The sequence below is a fragment of the Dipodomys ordii genome, unplaced genomic scaffold (genome assembly GCF_000151885.1).
Source record: "Dipodomys ordii isolate 6190 unplaced genomic scaffold, Dord_2.0 Scaffold35, whole genome shotgun sequence".
Taxonomy (NCBI): Eukaryota; Metazoa; Chordata; class Mammalia; order Rodentia; family Heteromyidae; genus Dipodomys; species Dipodomys ordii.
The window spans coordinates 5,643,749-5,669,541 of record NW_012267251.1 but is presented as its reverse complement, the minus strand read 5'-3'; the positions used below and the strand labels follow the sequence as shown (position 1 = coordinate 5,669,541).

The window sequence follows — 25,793 nt, the reverse complement described above, 5'->3', positions numbered from 1 at the left end:
GGACTATCTGCTATGAGGGCTGGACGGATTTCCCCTCCTCACTCACTTTAGGCTCAGTGTTTACTAATACGGGAAAAGAACATTTAATATGTAAGCCAGCCACAATACTTTTAGCAGACCATTACATGACAAGAACTCTTTTGCCTCCATTTTAAATTCAAAAGGCAAATACTGGAAAGCGAACACTGCTTTTCTAACTTTTAGCCAACTTCTTGCACTCACTGGCAGATCATGAGGAATGGATGGGACTAGAAGCATATACAAGTATACCTTATAGAATTCACGCTGAAAACACCCTGTCAGAGTCAGCAGGAGCTCTGCTACCCGCTCCAGCCTCAGTCCCCAGGCCACAGGGAGGCAAATGTGTGAGAGCTGTTCCTGTCAGGACGTGTGTAAGCAAAACCCTGGCAGACTCAAAAACAGACACTCAAATTCTAGAGTATGCATCTTTTATTTTTATAAATTTATATTAGGATATTGTACAGTTTCAAAACTAACAACAGAATCTTTTTGTATGTGTATTTAAAGCATTAACAAAATAAAAGTTTTTCACAAAAGAAGTTTGTATTACAGTACTATTGAAATATGAGGCACAGAGTAATTATGCGCTTGTGGGTTATAAACAATACATTCATTTTAAAGAATAAACATTTAATGTGGTGACAACATTTTGGTTTAAATAAATATCATAGTAAGTGTCAACAGCAACACCAGAAGTACATGGCTATAGGAAAGGTGTTATGTGATAGCTCCTATGCAGAATGGTGGAGCATGCAGGGAGTGGCTTTAGTACCTACTACATTTATAATCATTGCACACTTCTGAGCCCTTTATTTATACTGGGACACACCCTACACTCACCACTCCTCAACCTCCATGAAAAGGACTCGGTCCCTCACACCTCCCCAAGTCTTTGGGTACCAATGTCTAACCCAGGTTTGGAATAGGATGACCTTTCCATCTACTGCTTCTCCAATCAGCTCAAATGTTTGACTTAGTGTAAAATTTACTTAGAAACACAAAGAGTGTCTTATCAGTGATTACAATGACTAGAGCTGCTAATCACATCCATAATTCTTTGAAATGATCCCATTGTAAATTAAATTTGGTTTTACACCATAGCTTCTTTGGGAAAATATGAACATTCTGATTAAAAAGGAGATACAGTAACTGAAACAAAAAATTTCCACTTGAAGAAAATAGTAATACATTTCCCTGACAATTAAATTTTCCCTGGCTATTTCTTTGTAGAACCTAGCTTCATAGAAAAGGGAAGCATAGCTTAAATCTCCACTGAGAAGTCTCTGTGAAGGGTGAAGCTAATAAGTTTTACATCCATGTATTCTTCAAGACAAAGAAAAGGGACATTTCCTCTCAATTATATTAAAATGACGACAATTATGGTCAACATGAAACAATTCTATTGGTTCTTCCTTCCGGGTATAATCTACTGGCGCTCAGTAAGAAGGTTCCGAGTCATGAGAATAGGGTAAACAGCTCCATAAAAGACACCAGCCAGGTTTCCTTTGCCTAGTCCAAGATAAAATTACCCTTCAGATATCCATATAGAACCAGGAAAACTGTGAAACACAGAAGGTTTTATACCTTTTGCCATTTATACATTCTTAAAGTTTACACATTAGAGCAAGCGGAAATGCAAAACTACGTGGACAAACAACACTTGCAGTAATGGCGGCTGATATGAGCTCTGTGAAGACCAGGCCCCCCGCTGGCAGGGTGCCCTGGCCCAGGATGTGGTGGGCTGGCGACACACACAGACCTTCGCGGGGACGGCCACGGGCCTGGGGTTTCACAGCTCTGAGGGACTGGTGGCTATGGCATGAAGGCACTCAGAAAAACCCAGCTCCAGCATTTACTATACTCAGCCTGTTTCCTTAAACTAAATTAAACATCCTCCTCCCCATCGTCTTCAGGCGCAAACACAGTACTTCACTCAAAGCTTTGCCAAAAAGCCTTCTTCTCATTACAGTGCTGGCTACCATTAGTAATGGCCAGTCTCTGTGTCTTTTTCTAAAATCACTGTTGATGACTATCCACATTCACAGGCACATGGGAACACACATCCTTGCTTCCTCTCGGACAAGACAAAAATACAGACATACAGGGTGACCCAAATTTTAAAAAGTTTAAAAAATATTTTCAATTTCGATGGGCATTATGTTCTCAGAAAATCTGAAACATAAATGGCTAAAATGCACACATAATATAAATAAGAAAGTAACTGAAGAATATAAAAACTTTCTATGGAGAGGAATCAGAATTTCAATAAAATCTATGAATAAAAACATATGCTTACATTATTGTATACAAGTATGACTTAAAATGCATTTAGACTCATAGAGAAATTGAAATATAGTACTGCAAGATTATTTAAAGACTATTTTTCAAATGTACAAACGTAATAAAAACACACAGAAAAGGCCTTAGGCAATGTGTAACTTAAAAATTACTATCACACCAGCCAAATGGATCCTTAACCACTTTTTAAACGGATTCATTTGTACCATTTAAATGCTAAGACTGAAGTGATTAAAGGACTCTTCAGTGTCTGACTCACATTTTACCCCCAAATTTTTTCACATTTAATAGTTGCACTTTGAATGTATAAACTAAAAATTTTTAATGGTTCTCAAATAGTTTGTTTATATTTAGCAAAAGAAGTATATTTAAAAGCTAAGTGCTAAGCCCTAAAAACACATACTTCGAACTCAGAAGAAGATTCACACATGCTCATAATTAAGTTTATCTCAATGTCCATGAGCAACTACAAAGCAATGGAGTCAGGCATTCAGACCCTTTTCCTCAGCTTTCCAATCTCTCCGGGCAAGGCCAAAATGCACCTTCCCTATTTGGCACTGATGGTCTATCTCCACACAATTTACCACCAGAAAAAGGCAAGTAATGCTAAAAAACTTTTAGGCACAAAACACTATCTTCTTTCTCTTAACTTTCTACCATGCAATCTGATCATCCAGAAGCCATTTTGGGGTTTACCAGAAGGTGATACAGATTGGTACAAAATGAAGCTTATCTGAAAACTGGTTAAGGATTCGAAGCACGTTAACTCTGAAGGATGAATCTTGACACGCAGACAAACACGGGGAGGTATGATTTGCACAAATACTTGAAGTTGTCTTGGTTACGTTCCTCATGAGCCACACGCTCAGCTGCTCGCGGTGCACGCGTGCATCCTCTTGGCCACGTCATACACGTAGGTGACGTCTGGCCGCTTCTCCGGGTCCGGGTTGATGCATATGTTAACTAACTGTCGGAGCTGGAGAGGAAGCAACAGGACAGCTTTAATCAACACCTCGGGGCTCTGAACAGTTATCTATTTATGAGGAAGGCATATTTTCTGATTACATATTCCTCTTTCTAGGGATGCCCTTGTAAGATTACTTGTCAATAATTTTACAGTTGGCTCAGTGTTCCAGGAGGCATGTTCACGGAGGTATTAACTCGAGGGAGAAGCAGTTCCCACAATCAGGTGCTTTCAGTGGACAGCAAGAACTAAAGACAACAGGTGTTTCCCTATTAGACTCCAGTTAACTGAAGACATAAACGCATAAGTTTGATCTAGAACTGAGGGTCTTAGCCTTGACTTTTAAGTTTAAATTTCCATAAGAGACAAGAGGAGTAGATATTTAGCACATACATTGATTATGAATCAGTTCATATTTATGAGTATAAGGTTTTATATTTTATATAGGAAAACTATTCCTCTAAACTAAAGCAGTAAACTGTCTGCAGCATTAACTGTAAATATTATTTTAGACTTCCACTGTGTGAATTAGTATTTAAGTATCCCGGCTTTATTCCAGAAAGTTGAGGTTTACTTATGTCATAAAAAGGCACATTTCAGTAAATCAAGAAAGTATCTTCTCTTCTTGTCCAGGTCCACCAATTAGAAAAGTATAAGGTGTAGCTGGCACTGGTGGTTCAGGCCTATAATTCTAGATGCTTTGGAGACTGAGATCTGGAAGATTGCATCTTGAGGCCAGCCCAAAGCAGAAAAGTTTGTTAGACTCCATATCCAAAATAACAAGTGAAAAGGTAGACTAGCGAGATCAACTGGTAAAGCACCAGCCAAGCAAGTATGAGGTCGTGAGTTCAAATTCTAGTACTGTCACAAAACAAAACAATAGCAGAAAAACCAGTTCAGAGTTTATTCTCAATTCTAACTGCCATCAGTTTAGGGAAACTTTCTTCCTTACACTGTGATCAAGTCCTATTTGGGTTCTTCTGCCCGTGTTTCCATCTTTAGGAATCATTAGACATTACGAAAACTTGTATTAGCTTTTTCCAGCAAGTATATAAGCACTTAATGATTAAATTAGCATCACGTGTTCACAGTCCTCAATTCTTACCACAGGTTTTGTGAAAATAATGATGAAAAGTGGCTGAAGGCTGTTGGCACTGCTGTTAGGGGACCAGAGCTGGGGAGAGAGGCCATCGTGACAGAGATCAAGACCTGGCACTGGAGCCTGCCAGACGCTGGCTTTGGTGAGGAGACAGGGGGCTCCTAGGAGTCACTGGCTCTGGGAGTCACTTTCTTCATCTATTAACCAGTGAGGTGGCAGCAGATGACCAGGTAGGAGGTCTCCCAGCTCTAATTCCTTAAGCTGTGCAATTCTAGCCGAACAAAGGCTAATGGCTCTATTGCAGTGACACCTTTGGAAACTCACCACAAGGAGTGGTAATTTCCTACCCAGTGACAGGGCCTGGAGGTGTTCCATGCCCTAGGCAGAGACAGGCAGCAGCAGCACAAAGTCCTAGGCAGAGATCCTCATGCCCTGTCCTGAGCTGATGTGAATCCAGGGGTTGGGATGTTACCGGTGAAATAAAAGTAAGTGTGTCCAGCCATGCGCAATTCAGGAAGCAGTGGGAAAGATAATGTGACTTCCTACGAAGTCATCAGATGTTTTGTTTAGAGAGGAAGGCAAGGCAGCATGGACACCTCCAGATGAGCAAGAGCAGGACGTTATTTCTCTCATCTGTCCTTTCCAGCCTTTCTTCCTGTCTCACTCACTCATCTGGTCATCTGAGAAATTCCTTTGGAGTGTTTATTTATGTACCAGATACTTTATTGGGTGATAAGAATAAAGCAACAGCCGGGCGCTGGTGGCTCACGCCTGTAATACTAGCTACTCAGGAGGCTGAGATCTGAGGATTCCGGTTCAAAACCAGCCCAGGCAGGAGAGACCGTGAGACTCCTATCTCCAATGAACCACCGGAAGTGGCGCTGTAGCTCAAGTGGTAGAGCGCTCGCCTAGAGCTGAAGAGCTGAGGGACAGTGCCCAGGCCCAGAGTTCAAGCCCCACGGCCGACAAAAAAAAAAAAGAAGAAGAAAGCAACAAATGAAGCAGACACAGCACCTCCCCTTATACAGTGTACAACCCAGCAGAAGGAAGAAGTACCCAGGACAGCAAGGAAGTCATCCGAAGACCTCCAGGTGAACCGCAAAGCTGCGATTAAAAGGTGATGTGTGGGCACCAAACCTTCTTCTGTCTACACTTACGGAACTATGATTCTGTTCCGCAGCTGACAGCTTTACTGCAGGCCCCAGGGTGCACAGGGGCCCCACGCAGCACAGAGCTTCCCGACGAGCAGGCCTTCCTCAGCCCGTTCCATTTCATACTGTGCTTTTCGGCAGCACAATCCGTCCCCTGCACTGCCCTGTGATGTGAGAAATGGACGCACAAGCTCCTGTTCCCAGCTCTGCCGTCCCCACTTTCCACTGGGTGCTGTGAGATGACTTCCAGTCAGGTCAAGAGCTGGGGTTTGAATGCAGGGCCGTGCGCTTGCTAGGCAGGAGCTGTAGCACAGGCCACATGCCCCCACCTATTTGTCAGCTAGGGTCTCAGCCTTTTTGCCCAGGGCCAGCCTCAAACTGCAATCTCCTAGCTGTGCCTCCGTAATGTGGACTGCAGTCAGGGGCCTCTTACTTCCTGCTGGCTTTGCAGGGACGACAGGTGTGAGCAACCACATTCCACCTATGTGTGTTTATGCCTCTCCTCTGCCCCAAGGCCGCCCTCAGAGTGGGATCCCCAGCCTCACCTTTGACCTCACCAAGTGCATGGAGGGGATCTGCCCTGCAGAATTTACGTCCTCGTGGCCTCCACTGTGCTTGCCACGGTGTTCACTGGCTGGTCTGAAGAGTAAATGGGCAACTTAGAGCTTAGGGCACAGGACGGGGTTTATGGAGGTGGCCTCGGGCCGAGGTGTGAGACTCGACGCAATCTTAACACCTCATGTGGTGGGAATGAGACCAAGATGAGGAGACAGGCCAGGCCAAAGGTACTCATCCCAAGAGAGTTAAGTGTGCGGTAGGTGACAGCAATGACAAGGACTTGAGTGATGCAGGAGCCGTGAGAAAGAAGAAGAAAACACAGATGTAAGGAATTTAGAGTCTATACGTACAGGCCCAGGAGGGAGAGATCAGGAAAGCTTCGCTTCAGATCCCATTTTATTGATACAGTCGGACACAGACTCAAAGGAAACCAAAACTAGCAGAAGACTCAACTAGATTCCCGAGATTTCAGTCAAGAACTATTATTGATGAGGCACCTTCAGCCAGGGTAAACGGGAGAAGAGTGCCTCCGTGAACACTCGTGAATGACCTTGAAGAAAAGGCTACCATGAGTGGCAACTGGGCCACACCGGAGATGCAGACATTTTGAGATAAGGGTAGACATAGGAATTCCTGAACTTAGGGGTTAATTCTCTGTCTACAGGTAGACAAGTAAGTTATACATATCAGATCAATTTTGTAGCTCTACTGTATGCAGGTACTGGTAACAGCTCAAGAAAGAAGCTGCTAAGCCCTTATTTAACATCATTTTGTATTGTACATTCATTTGGCCTTAAGAGCAGATATCGCTCTTAATTACAGAAAGATTTCTTATTTCCAAGGAATCTTAACATGCTAGCTGCTGCATTTTTCATTGGTGGTGGTACAAGGGTTTGAACTCAGAACCTCACACTCACTCATCTGGCTCACTGGGTTGGAGCTCTAACCACCTGAGCAGTGCTACCTCCAGTCCAGTCCTGGTTATCGCTGGTTATTTTGGAGACTTTTCTGCTTAGGCTGGCTTTGAACCACAGCCTTCCAATCTCAGCTGCCTCAGTAGATAGGGTTATAGGAAGGAGCCATTGATGTCCAGCTATTCTTTCATTTTTAATCGTTGCTAAAGCACTGTAATCCCCCACACCAATCTCATTCACAGATGAAACTAAGAACCAGTTAAAAAGTAGCGAGTAAAACCTGAGCCAAGTCAATAGTTATTGGTGCAGGTCCTTTCCCATTTTATTGTGGAGAGCTGGCTTATTCTCATTAGTCTTGGTCCTTGTGATGACTACTACAGCTCTACATGCATAATGAGACCTGTAACACTAACTAACAGGCTGAATTTCACATCATCTCTGCTCCCTCAGGTTGAGGTAGTAACATGAGTTACTACCAGGAAGTATCAACTACTAGATGGTCACGGTAAGAGTGAAAAAAGTGAATTCTCGTGTGGTTTACTCGACTCAGTTTACCTCCATCAGGTAAACCCAGTAGCAAAGTGTCTCAAATGTCACGTAAGGTGGCAACTAACTTTTCTGTTCATGCTCTCTAGCAAATCAACAGATTAGAAGCCAGGTCCCAGTCACAGACTGTATAACTTTAAACACTGGTAGGTCCCATGAAGCACTTGCAAAGAGAGTATGGCTTTTTCCAACTTCAGACAATCTAAGTTCTGTGTCTTACTCAACAGATTACCACAAGGACACATACTAGCAATATAGAAGTTTACTGTCCTGGCAAATCACCTTTCTAAACTGCTTTAATGCTTGTTTTTGATTCTATCAACTATGACTTTGACGTCTGGAGAAAATTGCTGTTAGGGACTCTGACACATTACTCAGAGACTCTGACCTGAGATATTTTGTCTTAACAGTAGGAAAAAAAATGTTCTTTTGGCTGAGGAGTTGCTATTTCTTGTGCTGTTTCTTTTTGCTCTGTGATACAAAGGAAGCAGTTAACCAAATGAGAACCTCAGCTGTGGCTTCTGTGAGCCGTCAGGACAGGGATCTGTATGCCACTCTACCACTGGCTCACATACACTCCTCTGTCTCTGTTTCTCTTTTCTATTTCCTGTTCTAATTTTGCTATAAGTCATCACAAATCTTTGCAAAAAGAAAAACAGTGGATTTGAAATTATACAGAGATTTACATAGGCTTAGTTCTCAATTCAATGGATTTTTCTTTGGCATATATATCCACCCAAATACTGGTTGTTCCAAAAATAGACTTAAACTGACCTAGGGGAAAATCATCTGCAGTAGGCTTTTGGCATAGGAAACAAAACAACAACAACAACAAATTATTTGATGCATGAACCACCATAAACTAAGGCTTTATCAATTTGGTTGAAAATGCAAATTAATGTGGATCCATATGTAGTCTTTTGTTAGATGAAGAATTAAAGGTATATAAACATGGTCACACCTTATCCCTTCCTCTTTCAAATTATAAAAAGTTATAACAACACTTTTAGATGAGTCACTTTTTCCATATCATGATGAAGAAGCTCATAAAAGAGGCACCTCGATAAGATAAACCAAGGAATGTTTTGATAGAGCTCAGCATTCACTAATTATAGAAACTTTGCCAGCTAGGTTGTTAGGTTGTTAGATAACTACTAAAATCATTTGGTTGTTTAGGGATGAACTTTTTGGAGCTGGTAGATACTTCCAGAGGCTGACTTTGACTTAGATGTGCTACAGAATTATTCATATTTCTAAACCTCCAATGGATCAGTGAAAATACAGATCCTAGAATATTTTCAGATCAAAAGCCAACACTTTTGTTTTATAATGTAACTCTGGACTTCCAATACATGCTGATAGATCAGAGAGAAAAGGATTTACTCAAAACCAACACTGATGAACCTTACTACACATTTTCACACAATTGAGCTTACTCTAGTTTTCATGACAATTCCACGGGTGGGAGCTACTCCTACAATTTTACAGCATAGCAATGTTCCTGTGGTTAAAAGACCAGGGCTCAGATATGAAACAAAACAATTTACTTTCAAATTCAGAGTTTTTGGATACTATGATATACTGCCAGAGGAAAACTCTTAAGTTGGTCTGCAGGTTTCCTCATGGCCACCTCTGCACAAATGTGGAAGCCTTTCCACACAGTGGAGGGCAGACTGCTGGGCTAATTCTCAAAAGATGTCAGCTCCGCATCAGCTGGTCGAAGCACAAACCAACAGAATTTGTCTAGGGCTCCACAAAACTGATGAAATAGAGAAAGGCCTACTTTATCCACAAGAGATGGGACACAAACATCCAAGTGTTTTTGTGTGACAATTTTAATGTCACTGCTAGTACCTCATTCATTAAAGTGGCATTAACTCCCTCCAAACAAAATGTGTATGGATTTTAACATGAACAATGTCCTCATTCTAGATTATAAATGTGTATTACAAGGGTATAGGGTATTCCTTGATGGTAGAGCACTTACCTGCATGCATAAGGCCCTGAGTGCAATCCCCAGTACCATAAAACAAACAAAAACCCACTTATACAGACCTTATAAAAATTAGAAATGACTAACTTTCCTATCAAAGTCAAATTTTAAATCATCAAAATGAAATTATGCTAGCAATCTCCCTCATTACTGTTTTAGATGTTCTTAAAGTTTCTACAGAGCTCTGGAAGAAGCCACATTACTTTAAAAATCAAATTATCCAATATTTATAATGAAGTTGCAAGGATTATATTATTATTAACTGTGCTTAAGAAAAAGATGTTAAGTAATAAAGTTAAAATTCTCTCATTTTATCTCAGGTTTCAGTTTCTAAGAATGTTAGGCAATCATTTGCTGAAAATTTCTGCTGTGCTGGAATTGTGGCATATAGCTTTCTATTTGTTACTTTAAAATATAGAAGCAATGTTCATGTCCATGGCATTACAACATGTATTAAAAAAGAGCAAATAAAAAAGTATCTCATGGTTTATATTGTCTTAGAAATTTTATTTATGTTGTGCTAGCTCCTGCTTGTTGGTAAATTACATGTACTTTATTTTTTTTAAGTATCCTATGGAACTTGTTAAAATAAGCAGAAATAAAGGTTGCATATTCAACAGCCTTTCCAAAATCAGATAAAACTGCATAATTCAGGTGCTTCAGAGGTAGTAAAAAGGCAACACAGAGAAACAAGTAAGTAAAATATTATAAACTAAAACTAAAACAGTCTTTGTAAGATTTCTACAAGCTTAAAAATAATTTTTCAATAAATCAGATAACAGTAATATATTTGGATCTGCATATTTCTAAAAAAAAACATAGGTCAAAACCAGAAATATTAAAGAGACTGTTAAGAGTCATTGTTGTCAGGGTGATAACCCAATTATAGATCAAGTTCAGTCACGTACAGGTAATAACAATACGGCTCTTTGTGCATTATAGCTCTAGGTCACTAGCACAACTCTCAATAGAATAATAAAGACTAGTGCTACTGTACTGTTTCTTTTTCACCCCATCTTAATCCCTCTGAGACCAATTATGTTATATCAGCCTCCCAGATATATCCAATTTCCATCTACCCAAGGACATATTTTAGCGCCCCCAAAGTGGGTCTAATGCATTAAAGTGTGCTATATTTTGGAGCTTTAGATATTTATACAAAATGATTAGGTGTATCTAAGCTGCACACTAACGTGTCACTAGTGATAGGCTTGGGGGAAGAGGGAAAAGGAAGAAGTAGTCCTACACAGATAGAAGGTAATGTAATGTCTATATTTCACAACTGAAGATCACTCACTGTCTTTTAAAAACTCAAAGTCTTACAGAAAGTTGCATGTTTTATCGGATCCCACAGGATGTGTGAAATGCAGGGAGTCGGCTTGGATTTGTATCTTTAAGGAGCAAGTCTCCATTGTCACGTCAGAAGCGCGGGTGAACAAAGGGACTACTTAATATATTTTTTAAACAAAAATGGAACGTTCATAATTTAAAGACCTAATCTTACATGGCAATTTTTAGTATAGCAGCCAATTAGACTTATGTGATAAGAATACCAAACTTAATAAAATGATTTAGCAAGAAAACTCAAATGTTCACAGTGTTTGACACAATGCTGGGTGCTAATTTTAATAAATAATAAGTACAACTGCACATTTTAGAAGTAAAATTTTCTTACCTCACTTGGCATTTGACTGCACAATTACAAATGCTATAGAAACATCAATAGTTTTACCTTCAAGTGGTATTTGTGCCATATAGTAAATAAAATGTACTTCATTTAAATGTCCTTGAAATAATATATTAGGAAGAACTTTCCAGCACCAACTTAAGTAAACACAAGGTAATTTCCAGTAACAATTCTAGGGAATTCATATAGTTCTATCAACATATGAGAGTCTAGCAACTATGGAAGAATTTAGACAGAAAGTTTTTTAAAGTTACCTTAACTTCAAAAACTGGAAAAATAATCTGTCTCTGCCATTCCCACCTCGCTTTTTCTCATTTATCTGGCTTTATTCTAAAGTGATTCCCTCATAAGCCAAAAGATAAAGGCCACATTTTTGTCACTGACTCAAATTTCTCGAACCATTTTCTGAATTAAAAAAAATGTCAGGTTAAAAAAAAAATCAGTCATAATTTTTACAGGCTTGATACGGCATTTTCCTTTCCTTAATAATAAACATTTGGGACATGAAAACACAGGTAAAATTACAACAAGCAATGGCATTTTGCTCCGTGTATTGCTCTCTGATGCCTTCCTTGAGGAGCCTGTGTGCCCAGTCCCGCCCGCCCTTAACTGTTACTTGGTCCCAAGGTGCCTGACTGTGCCTCGGCCCTCACTGCGTCACCTCCATGGCAGGGGCCGCCTGGCAGACACTGCGGTGCAGGAGCTGGTACTCTACCGTACGGTTAGCTTGGTGACAGACCCCCGCGGGTCCCCTCTGACCCTGCGGCCCTGCGTGTGGCACAGGCAGGGAGGGAGGCACGAGCCTGCGGATCCTGAGGCTGGCACTTGTCCTCAGACTGAATGCATCTCGACTTGCCCCCATGTAGAATGGGAACAAGGCCACCACCCTTCTTGAACCAAAACCCAGTGATACGGGTGAAAGAAAATCATGACTTCAAAAGCTGAAAAAAAAAATCTGGAATTAGTTTGATCAAAGGCACATAACTACATCATACTCTCTCCAATGACTTAAGACATAGCTGAAATCAGTTTAGTTCAGTTAAACATTTATTATTATCATCAATATATAATCAAGTGCAGGAGAGCCGCTACCGTTCTTCATCTTTGTATTAGATTTCTGCTTCAGGAATGACGAGGCAATGCTGAGGGCTTGCACACTAGCAAGCAGCAGCAGGAGGACACTGTGGGGCTGCGTTCCTGCGCCATGTTGCCAGAGAAGAAGGAAAAACCTTGTTCTCCTGCCTCTGTTCTCTAACTGCGTGAAAGAGGAGGGACACAACAACGACTCAGATCCATAAATGCTGTAGGGAATGTCCTCTTCATTACGAAGAAGTGTTCGCCAGTTTTCCAAGGTGTTATAGGCGCTCAAAGTTTTCCCATGCAGAGCACAGTTTTGCAGCCTTCAACTTAATATTCCCCTGTTCTGGTGTCGCAAACCAAGTCCACCCTTCTACTCCATTTTCATTGCCATCTTTTATGTGCTCATCCGCAAACTCTGTTCTCGACTTTTCAGAATTTTCTTCCAAACCTATTGAATTTTTTTTTTTAAACTAGTGCTCTCATGGCATGATTTACAGAATAAATACAACACTGGGATGACCATCCCAGTCCCGCTTTAAAGAAGGAAAATGCTCTGTCCTAATTTCCAGTAATTGTCCATGGACATTTCTTATGAAAACACTTATGCAAAAGAATAAAAATCATACAACGCATGATACTGGCAAAAGAAAACTTCACATCTTCAACCGTATCTCTTGAGTAATTTATGCTTTCCTACATAGTCCTTTGGAGAACTTTCTCTCATTCAAATTGGCACTGATTAGGTCATTCACTTTTTAAAAATATGTTCCTTGAATCTCACTCCTCCTCAATTAGTGGCCCAACTTTTTTAAATTGATCAGGCTGCGGAGATACAGAACCAACAGAAGCTGGGGGCAGAAGCTGGATCGTGTGGAAGGGAACAAGTGTGCTGAGAAAGAACAGCAGAACAGAGGGCCAGGGACGGGTCTAAGGGAGCTGACTGTCACACTGGGTTGCAAAGAAGAAGGGTGAATTTACCTCATAAAGAACAGGGCAGATCTTCAGAAAGAGGAAACAAGAACTAGGAAAGCATGAGATTCCTGGAACTTCTACTAGAACTTGAATTGGAGAATGAAGGGAGAGAAAGAATTGTCCTTTGACTTTCAGTTACTAACATACAGTCCCTTCTAACCACCAACGCATTTAAGTTACACAGAGATATCTTAGGGAAGGCATCTGCTTTCAACCCAAAATTCTTATTCAGTATAGTAGTTTGATACTGGTACATGGATGAACTCATAACTTAAAAAGGAATGAATTTAGCCGGACACTGGTGGCTCACGCCAGTAATTCTAGCTATTCAGGAGGCTGAGATCTGAGGATCACGGTTCAAAGCCAGCCCAGGCAGCAAAGTCCATGAGACTCCTATCTCCAATAAACCACCAGAAAACTAGAAGTGGTTCTCTGGCTCAAGTGGTAGAGTGCTAACCTTGAGCTGAAGAGCTGAGGGACAGCACTCAGGCCCAGAGTTCAAGCCCCACAACTGACCAAAATAAAAATAAATAAATAAAAAGAATTTGGCGTGCACGCATGTGTGCACACACACAAAGCTATAGTGAAATTATTATAAGTCAAAAAATATGTATTTCCTAAAAGCCTTCATATGTAGGTGAAATATTTTAATCTAGAGCCCTAATCATGTGTATATCCTAACAGCGTAATTCAAAAGGAAAGATCTGACATACAGGTTTTTAAAACTAAGCAGTGCTTTTGTTTTAGACAATAATGTAAGAAATTTGGAAAGTTATGAGCTTCTAAAATTTCTCATGAGTTCTTACAAAATGACTGTATAGAATGTAGGCTTCCTTAAGACTCCTATCTACTAAGGCTGACTTGGCAGACATAGCTCAGGTTCTTTTTTTTTTTTTTTGGGGGGGGGGGTTGAACTCTGGGCCTGGGCACTGTCTCTCCGCTCTTCAGCCCAAGGTTAGTACTCTACCACTTGAGCCACAGCATCACTTCTGGCTCTTTCTGTTTATGTGGTGCTAAGGAATCGAACCCAGGGCCTCATGCATGCAAGGCAAGCACTCTACCACTGAGCCACCTTCCCAGTCTCATAGCTCAGGTTCTTATGAAATGTTTACTTCAAAGTATTCCGAACAGGAGCCTTAAGAAGTTTAACAGTAGCTAAGTAAATCTGTCAAGACCTCAAATATATATTTGCAACATTAATTTACTTACTACTTTTATTTTTCAGTTACAATGCCTTGCCATTTTGGCTATAAAATGGATGCTTCTCTGACCTTTTAATTAAAAGTTCACTATTGCAAAAAAATGGGCTTTGCTTTTCATTGATTCCTGTATTTTGCTATACTAACAAATTAAACTCAAATTGTGATTTTAAAACAAAGTATCTATGGAGCCTACCTTATTTAAAAAAAAAAACTTAAGACATCATTATGTCAACAACAAATCTGCTCAGGTTTTAGTTGCTACAATGAACTCTGAATAATTATTTGACAAATTGAGCTTCTACTTAAGGAAAAAAAAACGTTTATTAGCAGATCTGCATTTCAAAGCTTTTGTTCTGAGATCTCTTCTACATAACTGATCAGATTAAAGAAACACTGTTATACAGTCTGCATATTTTTCATATTCATTCTTGAGTAAAAATTACTTCCTGTTTACCTATTATTAGATAGTGTAGCATTCTATTTCATCAGGGCTTGGCAATAAATTTTACCAATACAAGGGAGCACACTCATTTTTGGAATGTACACCATATGTGCTTTGCTTTATAGCTCTTTTAAAAATGGGTAACTCTACAGAGCAAAGTAAAAAGTGGAATCTATTTTCCTTTCCCAACCCGAAGACCTTATATCTGGGCCAGACTTTGATATTTGCCCCTTGGCTGAGAATCCGCATCTCCAACTTCACACTTAGCTGCAGTGAAGTAGCCCTGCAGGCAGGCCGACTTCAACGAACCACTAGTGGTATCATCATTAAAATCCTGCTGAAGGTCACCATGGTAACCGCCTGCTGAGGCCTCACTGCTGCACTCCGCATCTCCTAATCAGCTACCATGTGAAATGCAAATTCAGACAGTCTGAAAATTAGTCAAGAAGAATAGGGGATGAGGATGCAGATATGTGAAATATTCATGTGCTTCATGGAAAAAAGAAGACAGCATGAATGACACAACAAAGAAAGGCCCCTGACATTCTTGCTATCATTTTGCATTATTGTTCACACCCTACTCTATTTCTGGGCTGAGAGTTCTGAAGTTGGTTTTGTGAAATGCCATATTTATATTCTATACCCAAAATAGTAATTAAAAATGGCTAACATAAGAGCATTAACACCAAATAAAGATAATACCTCTAAATTACCACTGCTGCCTTTTAAGAGTGGATTCTAATTACCTAAATACAAATGCCATGAGGCAATAAACTAGGCATCATTGATTATCAGTATCAAAACTATAAGAAGAAAACATACGAAACAGAAATGCTTTAAATATGGTTTAAAAAAATTCTTTGGAGATATTTATTATTCAAGTTACACAGACTGAAATTTCCCTACACAATACTAAGACCAGATGCTGGTTCATTTCTTTCATAATAGAAAGACTGACAGGATTACCTAATAAATGAACATTCTAACTGTTTTGCATTTTCCTTTGCTCCTTTCCATGTTCCTGGGGCAAAATATCTGTTGCTCATAAGGTGAGATGTCCTAATGAGAGACACTGCTTTCTCTGGGTGGGGCCCAGATACACAGTCCAAAAAGAACTTAAGTGACCACATCTTAGTTGACCTGAGAGTCCATTTCTGTATGCTTCCTCCATAAATACAGATGCAATCAGGATATGTTAGGGTAAGACCAGAGATGCTTTATTCAATGGAGAACTGGATCCTGGCTAGTGCCCAAACAAGTCCTTTAAGTGGGTTACCAAGGCAAGCAAGGATTCAGATCTCAGAAATGTTGAAAAATTCTGTTCTATCCATAGCTAGCCTCAACCTGCTTATCTATGGTACTGACTGCTGCATTAAGGCAGAGGACAGGTATCATCAAAGGGGAAGAACAAAACTTAAAAGTACAAGGTTAAGACAGGGGGCTCAAAGATGTGTGTTTCAAAATTCTGAAAACACGGATGGGAGGGGAGCTCTACTACACCAGAGGGCTGTAATGTCGGCTGGTCTGGATGGTGAGAATGAGGGCATGCAGAGAGGGGTCACCCGGGGCGATGTCAGGGTCACCGGACATGCTCAGTAACCAGAGCCTGGAAGTGGGCACTGGCCAGTCCCTTCTCTGACCCGTCCACTGTAGCCAGCCACTATTCCCATCACACCTAGGACGTGACCAGTTTCATGTCACATGTTGCATTGTGTCCACTTCTCATGAAGATGCCAGCCAACTTGCAGCAGGAAACTGAAAGTGCTGCTTCCCTCATGTGTGCTAGTCACCGAATTTCTGGGGTAAGGTCAAATTCTGTAACCAAACATGAACACTGTAAAGCGAACAAGAGACACATGGACTGAGTGCGACTTACTTCCTCTGAGTAGTGATCTGAAGGCAGAGGCGGGTAGTCGCACTGCTCTATCTTCTTACACAGTGAGTATAAATTCATCTTGTCACCATAGAAAGGACTCTGTAGTGCAGCCATCTGAAAAACATCCCCAATGAAACTGATAGAGTGACACAGTAACTCAACACGGTAATTTCAGCAAGTATATTACACTGGGGTGGCAAATAATTATAAATACGTTAAATAAAGCTATCTGGTCATTTTAATTTTCAAGCAAATCCTTTTCTGAGGATTATGAAGTACGAAGAATGTTTTTTCAACTTTGGTTATATAATTTTTGCAACATTTAAAAATTCCCTAAAATGAAGACATATTTAAGCATATATTCTGTGGGAAAGGTTATTTTGAGAGGGGGGGAGAAGAAATTTGAATATTATAACTGACCTCAAATAGTTAACAATGAATTAGAACTTCTTTGACAATGTCTCAAAAACACTAAATATGTTCAAGAAGTCTACAAGTCACATAGGTATAATTCAAGGCATCCAAATGAGACTCTTATGCAGAAAAACATGACTCAGAGGATGAACAACATTTAAAAACAGACATTATTGAATTTAAATTTATTTTAAGACAAGGTCCTAACTTGACATTTAAAGTTCAAGCAAATGCTGTGGTAAGCAGGGTTACAAACTAAAAAATTCAATTTAAAATGTTCACATCCTGTTCAGAACCTTCTGAATCTTTGAACCGCAGCAACCAAGGATCCAACATGGAGCGCCAGGCGGCCCAAAGCCAGTCACCCTTTTCTACATGTGCTAATAAGTTTGATTTTGGAAGGACAATGTGTACATTCCCCAGACAGGCAGAGTGTGGGTGAAACACGCTGGTCCGTGCTGTGCTACTCAGTGAGCGTCAGTGGGGACAGGACAAGCTGAAAATGGCTCTCATCTGTCTTCTGTGCTCCAGACAGGGTTTAACTCCTTCAGAACCCTGGCCAGGAGAACAGGCACAGCAACCCAGGCCTGGAAAGCAGCTCAATGAACTGGCGACTAGCCTATAGCTAATATAAAACCTACAGAAACCTATACAGAACCACCAAGGAACAGTTGTTCCACATGGCAAGAAAAGCAATAAAAAGAAATTTAAATCTCTCCCCAAACAAAAAAACACACTACCAAAGAGCAAACTTCTAAAGAAGGAACTATAATATTTTAAAATTCAAAATTCATAATAAATAGAACGTTCGAAGTACCATTTTTAAAAATATGTTGTGTATATAAACTATAATCCCCTTACTTTGTAAAAACCTTAAGTAATATACACATATTCATTATCATATGCTAGGAGTTCATTATACTACTTTTGTCTCAATACTGCAGAGTGTTAAAAAAAAAAACCCTGAATGTCCCCTAAGGAGTTAAACAGGAATAGTATATTTTCATGCATCTCCTGCTTTGACAGATGAAAAATGTCAACTGTCCTGTTTTTATTTTCAAGCTTTTGCACTATTCATCTGGTTCATTAGTGCATCTCGATGCTGCCCCTGACAGCTGCTCGCCCTCTCCTCCCAGCAGCTGAATTTTTCAGGCTAATTTGATCCTCCACACTGAGACGATCGCTAGAATGATTGACTTGCTCCCTGACCTCCAGGGTCTGACTTTCCTGATTAGTATTCTGGGGGTGTCGGAGGGACGAAAGCCCACTGTCTGTCTTCGGGGCTGGTGGCAGCTCTCTTTTTTTTTGAACTGTAAGCCACCAACCTACAACCCTGGAAGGATGCAATTGCTGCGCCGAACAATAAAGGAAATGTGTAAAACCCACTTTTCCATGTAAAGGTCCGTGTAGCAAAAGCTCAGCGTCTTGATTTTAATTAGTAAAGTCTACTTTGTTGCATATCAATTAAAACTGCACTGCTAGGGTTTTTTTTTTTTAAATAAAGGTTTCAGAACTATTTGAAAGTCTAATTTTCTGAGTTTAAAATACGTTTTCAGAAAAAGCTCCCTACTCTTCATTGTTAGCGGAAATCTCTTAGTAGGTTACAATATAAAAAAAAATCTATATGATGTTATGGGCAATATTTTAAAGCTACATCAACAGATATTTCTATTAACATTACATTCAAATGTAATGAAAAGATATAGCACATAAATTATATCTTTATACAAATTCTAGTTCTTGCATAGAGGAGTTGAGAAAATGCTTTAAGGTGAAACTATTGTTAGCATGAGACTTCCACTAGAATCATGAAAATACACAACTCATGAATGTAGAAATGGCCAAAGAAGTAACTTTTACATTAATGATCAGTTTAACAGTGGATAAAAATTGGACCTTGTCTCTCAAAGACAAATTTACTCCCAATTTTGACTAAGTTTGCTAGCCCTAAAAGCATTATGCAATCTTTCCCCCCAAACACTAATCAGCTCAACTCAGTAATTTTTATTGATAAACTTAATCTTATTATTGGGAACTTATCACTTTCTTTTAGGTATTTAAATGAAAAAAATGTCATTTGGATATATTAGCTTATAGCCTAAAGGACTCCAATGTTACCAAACAGGTAAACATCTGAGACATACAAAATGACCAATTTTAAAATTAGAGGAACTGTATTATCAAGCTGATTCTTTCAACACAACACCAATTCGAAGAATATAAGACAGTGAGTGAAAATACCTTTTCATTCCATTTGTAAATGAAAATCATTTTGTCACATCCCCATTTCACAAAATTCAATAAAGAAAATGGAGAAGATTTTACTTGAGCAATCATGCTTTGATTTGGAGTAGTCATTAGTGACATTAGTAGGAAGACTATAAACAATCTCAGCTGCCTGAAATTAACTGGAATCTGCAATCAGCAAAACAACAAAAGATCATAATATAAATTAGAAAAGGCACCTCCCACTTCCAAGTAATGGTGGCACTGTGAAAACTGATGATCTCTTTTTCTACTCACTTAAGTCACAAGGACAAAGAAACAAACAAAAAAAAATACTCTGGTTTCTCCCTATCCACATTATATTTCCTTACTGAGATATTGTTGAACTTACTGGGCATATTCATTTTATTAAAATAAGGGTAGATTAATTTCATTTAATAGCTTTGGATCAATCTGTTTTCCTGCCAGCTGATAAAATAAGAAAACAATAGTCACTAACTTGAGATACTCTTCAATGCTGTTGCTCTATAAAATGGTATGAGAGGTGTTCATTAATAGTATGTTCTCTGTTTAAATTATTCCACAGCAGTAGTTCTAGAGACTGGACTTACATAATTCCATCTTCCTTTGAAAAGCACAGGAGAGTCCTTCCCTGAGCTTTGCCAATACAAATTATGACTCCTGAAACCCACCTTAATTGATTATCTATAAGAATTATCAATTTGTATACTATCCTTACAGCTGAATAACAGGTGAAACAAAACAGTGACAGATCTACTTCATTATTAACTTTCCTGAAATGCACTAAACAAGCTTTTCCACAGATACTCAAATACCTACTTTATTAACATGAAAGTTCTTATTTAGAAAAATAACATTCTCACCAAGAAGACATTGAAAATTAGTGAGAAAAAGTTAATGTGTAGAGGTCTGTTATTAAATTCAGTGATAAAAAGCTACTACCTCGACACGTGAATTCTTCCTGATTTAAAAGCAGATTTTAAGCGTGATGCAGGAAAGGTATGTACTGCAAGGACAGGACAAGCAAGCGTCATGCATCGCTGTGTGAGATTTACCAGCCCTTCCTACCTCATACAGAAGGCAGCCAAGAGACCAGATGTCAGACTTGAAGTTGTATCCATTTTCATGTATTCTCTCTGGAGACATGTAATAAGGGGTACCCACTGAAAACACACAACAAGTACAACATGGAATATGAACATGGAAATGCAGCTAGCAAAAAAACCCCACAATTTTCTGTTAAAAAACAATATCACTAAATATTGACTAAGATGGCAAAACTCTTTTGAGAACGTTCTGAACTATTTAATACCCTCTTTACTCCTTGACTATTATAAATAAAGTGCACTGATACCTATACCATAATAAAAAAGGCTATGGTGTTTTAACCTGAAGGTATTCTGCTTTGATCAATATAGTTAGAATTTAAGGAGTATCACTAAAGGGGGGGGGGAGAGGGGGAGAGGAATCCTAACAACAACAAAAACCCACCTAAAAGATTCACAGTGGCTTTATGTTTTTAAAACATAGCTTTTGTATCCCAAATAATTAAACATGATAACTTAAACAATTTACTTTAAGCCAATAGCTGTGCAGGGTTGAATCAGAAGAAATTGTGCAAAATTAGTTGTACTTGCTAACCTTTACAGAAGTATCCTTGAGGACATAGTCCTGGCTCCTACTCTACAAATGTGGTACCTTGGTTATCCCACTGGAACGTAGAAACACCAGCACAAGGCTAAGTGAGACCATTCAAATTCCAGAAAAGCTCTAAGCTCCTCCTACTACTACTGAGACCATTTTTAGAGGCTTAAGTAGTTTTTAAGGTACTTAGTACTAAAATACAACATTTTTCTCTTTTTATAGCTATTTTTAAAAGTATCAATATTGTTTAAAAATAAGCAAAAGTATTTTGCACAGTAAAAAAACATTTAATTGACATTCAAGTGAACGTCAATTCAAGTTTAATGGCTATAGGCCTACCATTAGCAGCCTTAGGTTTTTTGCCTAACAGAAAGTCAAAATCTAGGAACAATATTTAGGAATCTTATCTATAAGGAAATGGTTGCTACCCATGAAAAAAGAGCATTCTGCTTTGTCTAGTAATTTTCAATAACTTTCCAGGTATGTACTATAACCTTAATGAGACTAACTCTCAATACTAAACAAGGCTTTTACAGACAGTAAAGGGCCACATCAATAATCAAAGCACTTCCCTCAAAGGCAGGAGTCAGTTCTCCAAAAGAATGAAATTATAACCTAATGCTTGCATGAAAACGACTCCAGGCTAACTGAAAACACCATAGACCACATATCCAAGCAAGGCTACTAGCTCTCCATTTACACTAGCTATGAATACATTGGTCAGAATGGGCCAGAGAGGAGTATTCATGAAAGGAGGGAAAGGGCAGCTCACAAGCACACCTAAACAAAATCTGAGCTCTTCAGTCAGGAAGTTAAGGACACAAATTTAATTGTAGTGTTCTCCTTGAGACACAAATTTACCAATTTCAAGTAGTGTCAGGAAAACACAGAAAAGGCCTGGTGGAGAGCACTGTTACTGCACGAAGCTATCTAGCTTGGGAGTCCTGACCGCTTTCTCTAGCAGTTTGCATCAGCAATACCAAGGACTGGAAGCCGTTACAGCATCTCTCCACTAAGGAAGGAAGATAGGTAGTGTTGGAATAATGAGCGGGCTCTGCAGAGACTCCTGATTTCAGGACATAAAGCAAGTGACTGGCAGAGAGGAACGTGCACAGAGGCTTTGCGGAATCCACAGGGGGCAGCTGAAAACACTGAGGCTTGAAGGTTCAGAGTTTACCCAAAGCAAAGGTAATTTTAACCAGGAGCTCGGGGAAGCCTGCTGATACATTAGGGGTTTGGTATGAGTGCGAAAGATTGATGATAGGGAAACGGAAGAACAAATGCTAGCATTTTACAGAGATTAGCCCCAGCATAACACCTTAACTGCAACACCAACTGAACTCACCGCCACGGCCCACAAGTGAAGGGAGCAGAAAAAGAGCCATCACGCATTCTAAACTAACTTAACACAGACAAGATTCCAATGTGCAAAAAAAAAAGCCTTTTGTAGTGCACTGCTGGAGGTCATCGTGAAAGGTGACACACTCAGTGCTGCTATTTTAAGCCTAGACATGACACTCCCTCATATGATAAAGAACGAACACACTTACCCTGTATGTACATGTTTTGTTGCAATGTGCACACTACAGGGGTCCTCCATATCTCTGAGTATGTAAAGCTAAGTATGTTACTCACCTCTTGATCGACACATTTCCAAAACAGTCATTATATAAGAAGTAGCACTCTGCACTCCAGATAACAACTGGGAAGATTCATAATTAACTGCCAAGCACAGGCAGGCCTAAGAGACCGGGGGGGGGGGGGTAGTTGTACCACCTCCCTCTGACATGCTCCCTGGTGCCCTCCACTCTGGACCCAGCCCTTCCGCTGACTGACACTGAGCAAAGACATTCAACACCACCACAGCAGAAGCTGATTCGTCTTTACCCCTCTCACTCTAGCACAGCAGCCCAAAGTTTCCAAGCTCAGGAAGATGTACAATGAATGCATCCAGCGTGGTGATATGTTTTCAACATCTCAAATCTAATGAAGATATAATCATGTCCTAAAGTCCCTTTAAGAAAAAAAAAAATCCATGACAGCTATGCCTAGGATTACTGTTGCTTAAAGAATGTTGTGACTTCATTTAACAGCTACATAAGAGTTGTGGAGAGAGACAATGAGACATTAAAGCCATCTGCAAATTACTGCACACTTGAAGGATGCATAATCCCACTTCCTGTCCCAGGCTTTACAGAGGAAGGAAAATAGGACCACACTTTGCAATAGCATATACTCACACCATTTCAGCCTCCAGACACGAGTCAAAGTGAGTAAGAAATGGATAATACTATGTAAAACAAGAAAAGGCTTGACATGAAAGGAAAACTGCCACCACTGAAAGTGTTATCTGACCTTTCTTTAATCTATATTAACACTGCATTAAACTCTACTAAAGCAAGCCAGTCATTCAAAGGCAATAGTATTTTTATGAAATTCTATGAAATATACTGTTTACATGGTATATGCTTTGTAAACAAAAGCATTCTAAAATTTATTCTGAATAAAATGAAGACCAATTTACAGTATGTTCAAGAGATACAACAAATTCTGCTGAGAGACTTCTGTTGGGGAAGATATGGCTAAATTAATCACATTTAGTACAACAGGCCACAAAAACTTAGCACTTTAATCCCTGCAAAAACTTGAATATGGAAAAAAAAGATGACTAAAAGAACCTGGATATACAGCTAGACTTCAATTGTTTCTTCATGCCCTTTTAAACGAAGGAGGCAAAGCAAAACTAGTCATGGGTGAGGAAGTCTCTCCCATCTTCCCCTGAACTGCAGCCGGGCTGGGTAACTTCTCCTCCATCTACTTCCTCCTCTGTGAGACCGGAGTGTGCCAGAGGAAACCATTGGAGACCCTTTGTGCTCTCAAATTCGACAGCACTACAACTGTGTGTAATGCTATATGGAAAATTAAATGAAATCAATAATAAATGCTTAATCTATTATTTAGGCCAGAGTGTTCTAAATCAGAGAATACAAACTAGCAAAGTCAACTCAGAAATACAGTCTCCTTAGAACAAGTGCAAAATAGAGAAAAGAAGGCTTTGAACATGCCTTGTTGGGGAAATTAAGAGAGACAAGTCATCTCAGGCTTCAGTGTGATGAAAATATACACACAACGAGACAATAGTATTTTCATTTTTTTCCTTTATACTAATTAGTCAACCATAAATTATATTGGCAGACTAAACAGAGACTCTATTTCACAGTGAGTAGTATTATTATCTGATGTCAATATGGAATTGCTAAATGGTGATCAACGCTTCTTCTGTAGAGAACATTTAAAAAACATTACATGCCACTTCTTAAGCACAGTTCATAACATTGAGAGGCTTCAATGGTGCCAAAGAGAAAGCTCAGCATCTTCTACTGCTGTTTGTTATTCTGCTCTAGGCACTGAAATGAATGCACCATGTGTATTACTTTAGTAAATTTTAACAAATGTCTATCAGAACGTACCTCATGGCATACACTGTTCTAGGTGCTAGGAAGACAAAAATAAAGAAGACAAGTCCTTGATCATGGGAGATGCCCAACCTAGCAAAACAGGCACTATTTTTTAAATTTTTATTATATAAGTGATATACACAAGGGTCACAGTCATATAAGTCAGGTAAAGAGCATTATTTCTTTTTAGACATTGTCCAAGTTTTTTCTTTCTATCCTATGCACAAGTTGTAAAGTTCATTTTCAACATAGTGTCCAGTGAGTACTATTGCTGCATTTGTTCACCTAAAACAAGAGCTACTGAGCAAAAGCTAGCTAGATAGATAGATCTCACAACTGGTAAAGTGTGGACCTGGAAGCCAAACCCAAGAAGTTCTGCACTTAGGAGACAGTTATTTCATTAAACCCAACAATGACTAGAGAGAAGCGATAGCATTCCAAACTCAGCAGCAGAGAAAATGTCTAAAAGTGAAAGGCAGAAATGAAAGTCCTGGTTCCAGGGACTACACATGAAAATTATGCTACTCTGCAGCTACTCTGACTGTTTTAAATAAACACTTGCAATGGCGGCTGAGGGGTTATATGTGCACAGTTTAAAATTAAGTAATAGCTTCTTACTGGAGCAATTATTTAAGCCAAGAAAGACTGAAAGTTAAAAATAACTCACTGAAAGCCGCCTCAGAGCTGACTGAACATATGCTGCCTTAGCAGCTCCACACCACCTTGAACAATGAAGGGGAAAAGCCAAAGACAGACCCACAGTGAGGTGCCTGGGAAAGGTGTGGGGAAAACAAGTGTGTGACCACAGGTGGCACCTGGCACCAAAGACGGAACAGTTTTCATGCCTGGCCCAAGAACACTCATTTTCCACACTGCAATCAGAGAATGCATCACACTTGGAAATAGTGTGGGGACCACGGATTGTACACTCGGGAGACTCCAGTGTGAAAATTCTGATATCTAGCTTGAAGGAGGGTCCATGCATTGACTCCACTGGCAGCGTCACCAAGCCAGAGAACCATTTGTCTCACTGTGAAGATAAACAGGAGTTCAAGCAATCCATGACAACACGGCATAATTTCTCCCAAAGGCTTATTTGTCTAGCTACCGGATCAATATTAGAGCATTGTAGTTAAATTTCGTTAAAAAGAAAAAAATGTGTTCCACCTACAAGATGTAGAAAAAATACAAGAACAAAATTTACACATGTATATGCAAAAAGAATAT

The 25,793-nt window shown here is 39.5% G+C and overlaps 1 protein-coding gene across 4 annotated transcripts in view; it reads right to left on the bottom strand.

Moving 5' to 3' along the window:
- Positions 1-432: 432 nt before the first annotated feature.
- The window catches only part of Nek7 (NIMA-related kinase 7), a 129,849-nt gene continuing 104,488 nt past the window's right edge, over positions 433-25,793 (bottom strand). For all 4 annotated transcript variants that reach the window (XM_013017448.1, XM_013017447.1, XM_013017446.1 and 1 more), the window contains exons 8-10: positions 20,533-20,627; positions 16,804-16,917; positions 433-3,295 (exon numbers count right to left, since the gene is read on the bottom strand). In XM_013017448.1, coding sequence (XP_012872902.1) covers positions 3,185-3,295; positions 16,804-16,917; positions 20,533-20,627 — 320 coding nt within the window. In that variant the 3' untranslated portion in view covers positions 433-3,184. The remainder of the gene's footprint in view (positions 3,296-16,803; positions 16,918-20,532; positions 20,628-25,793) is intronic.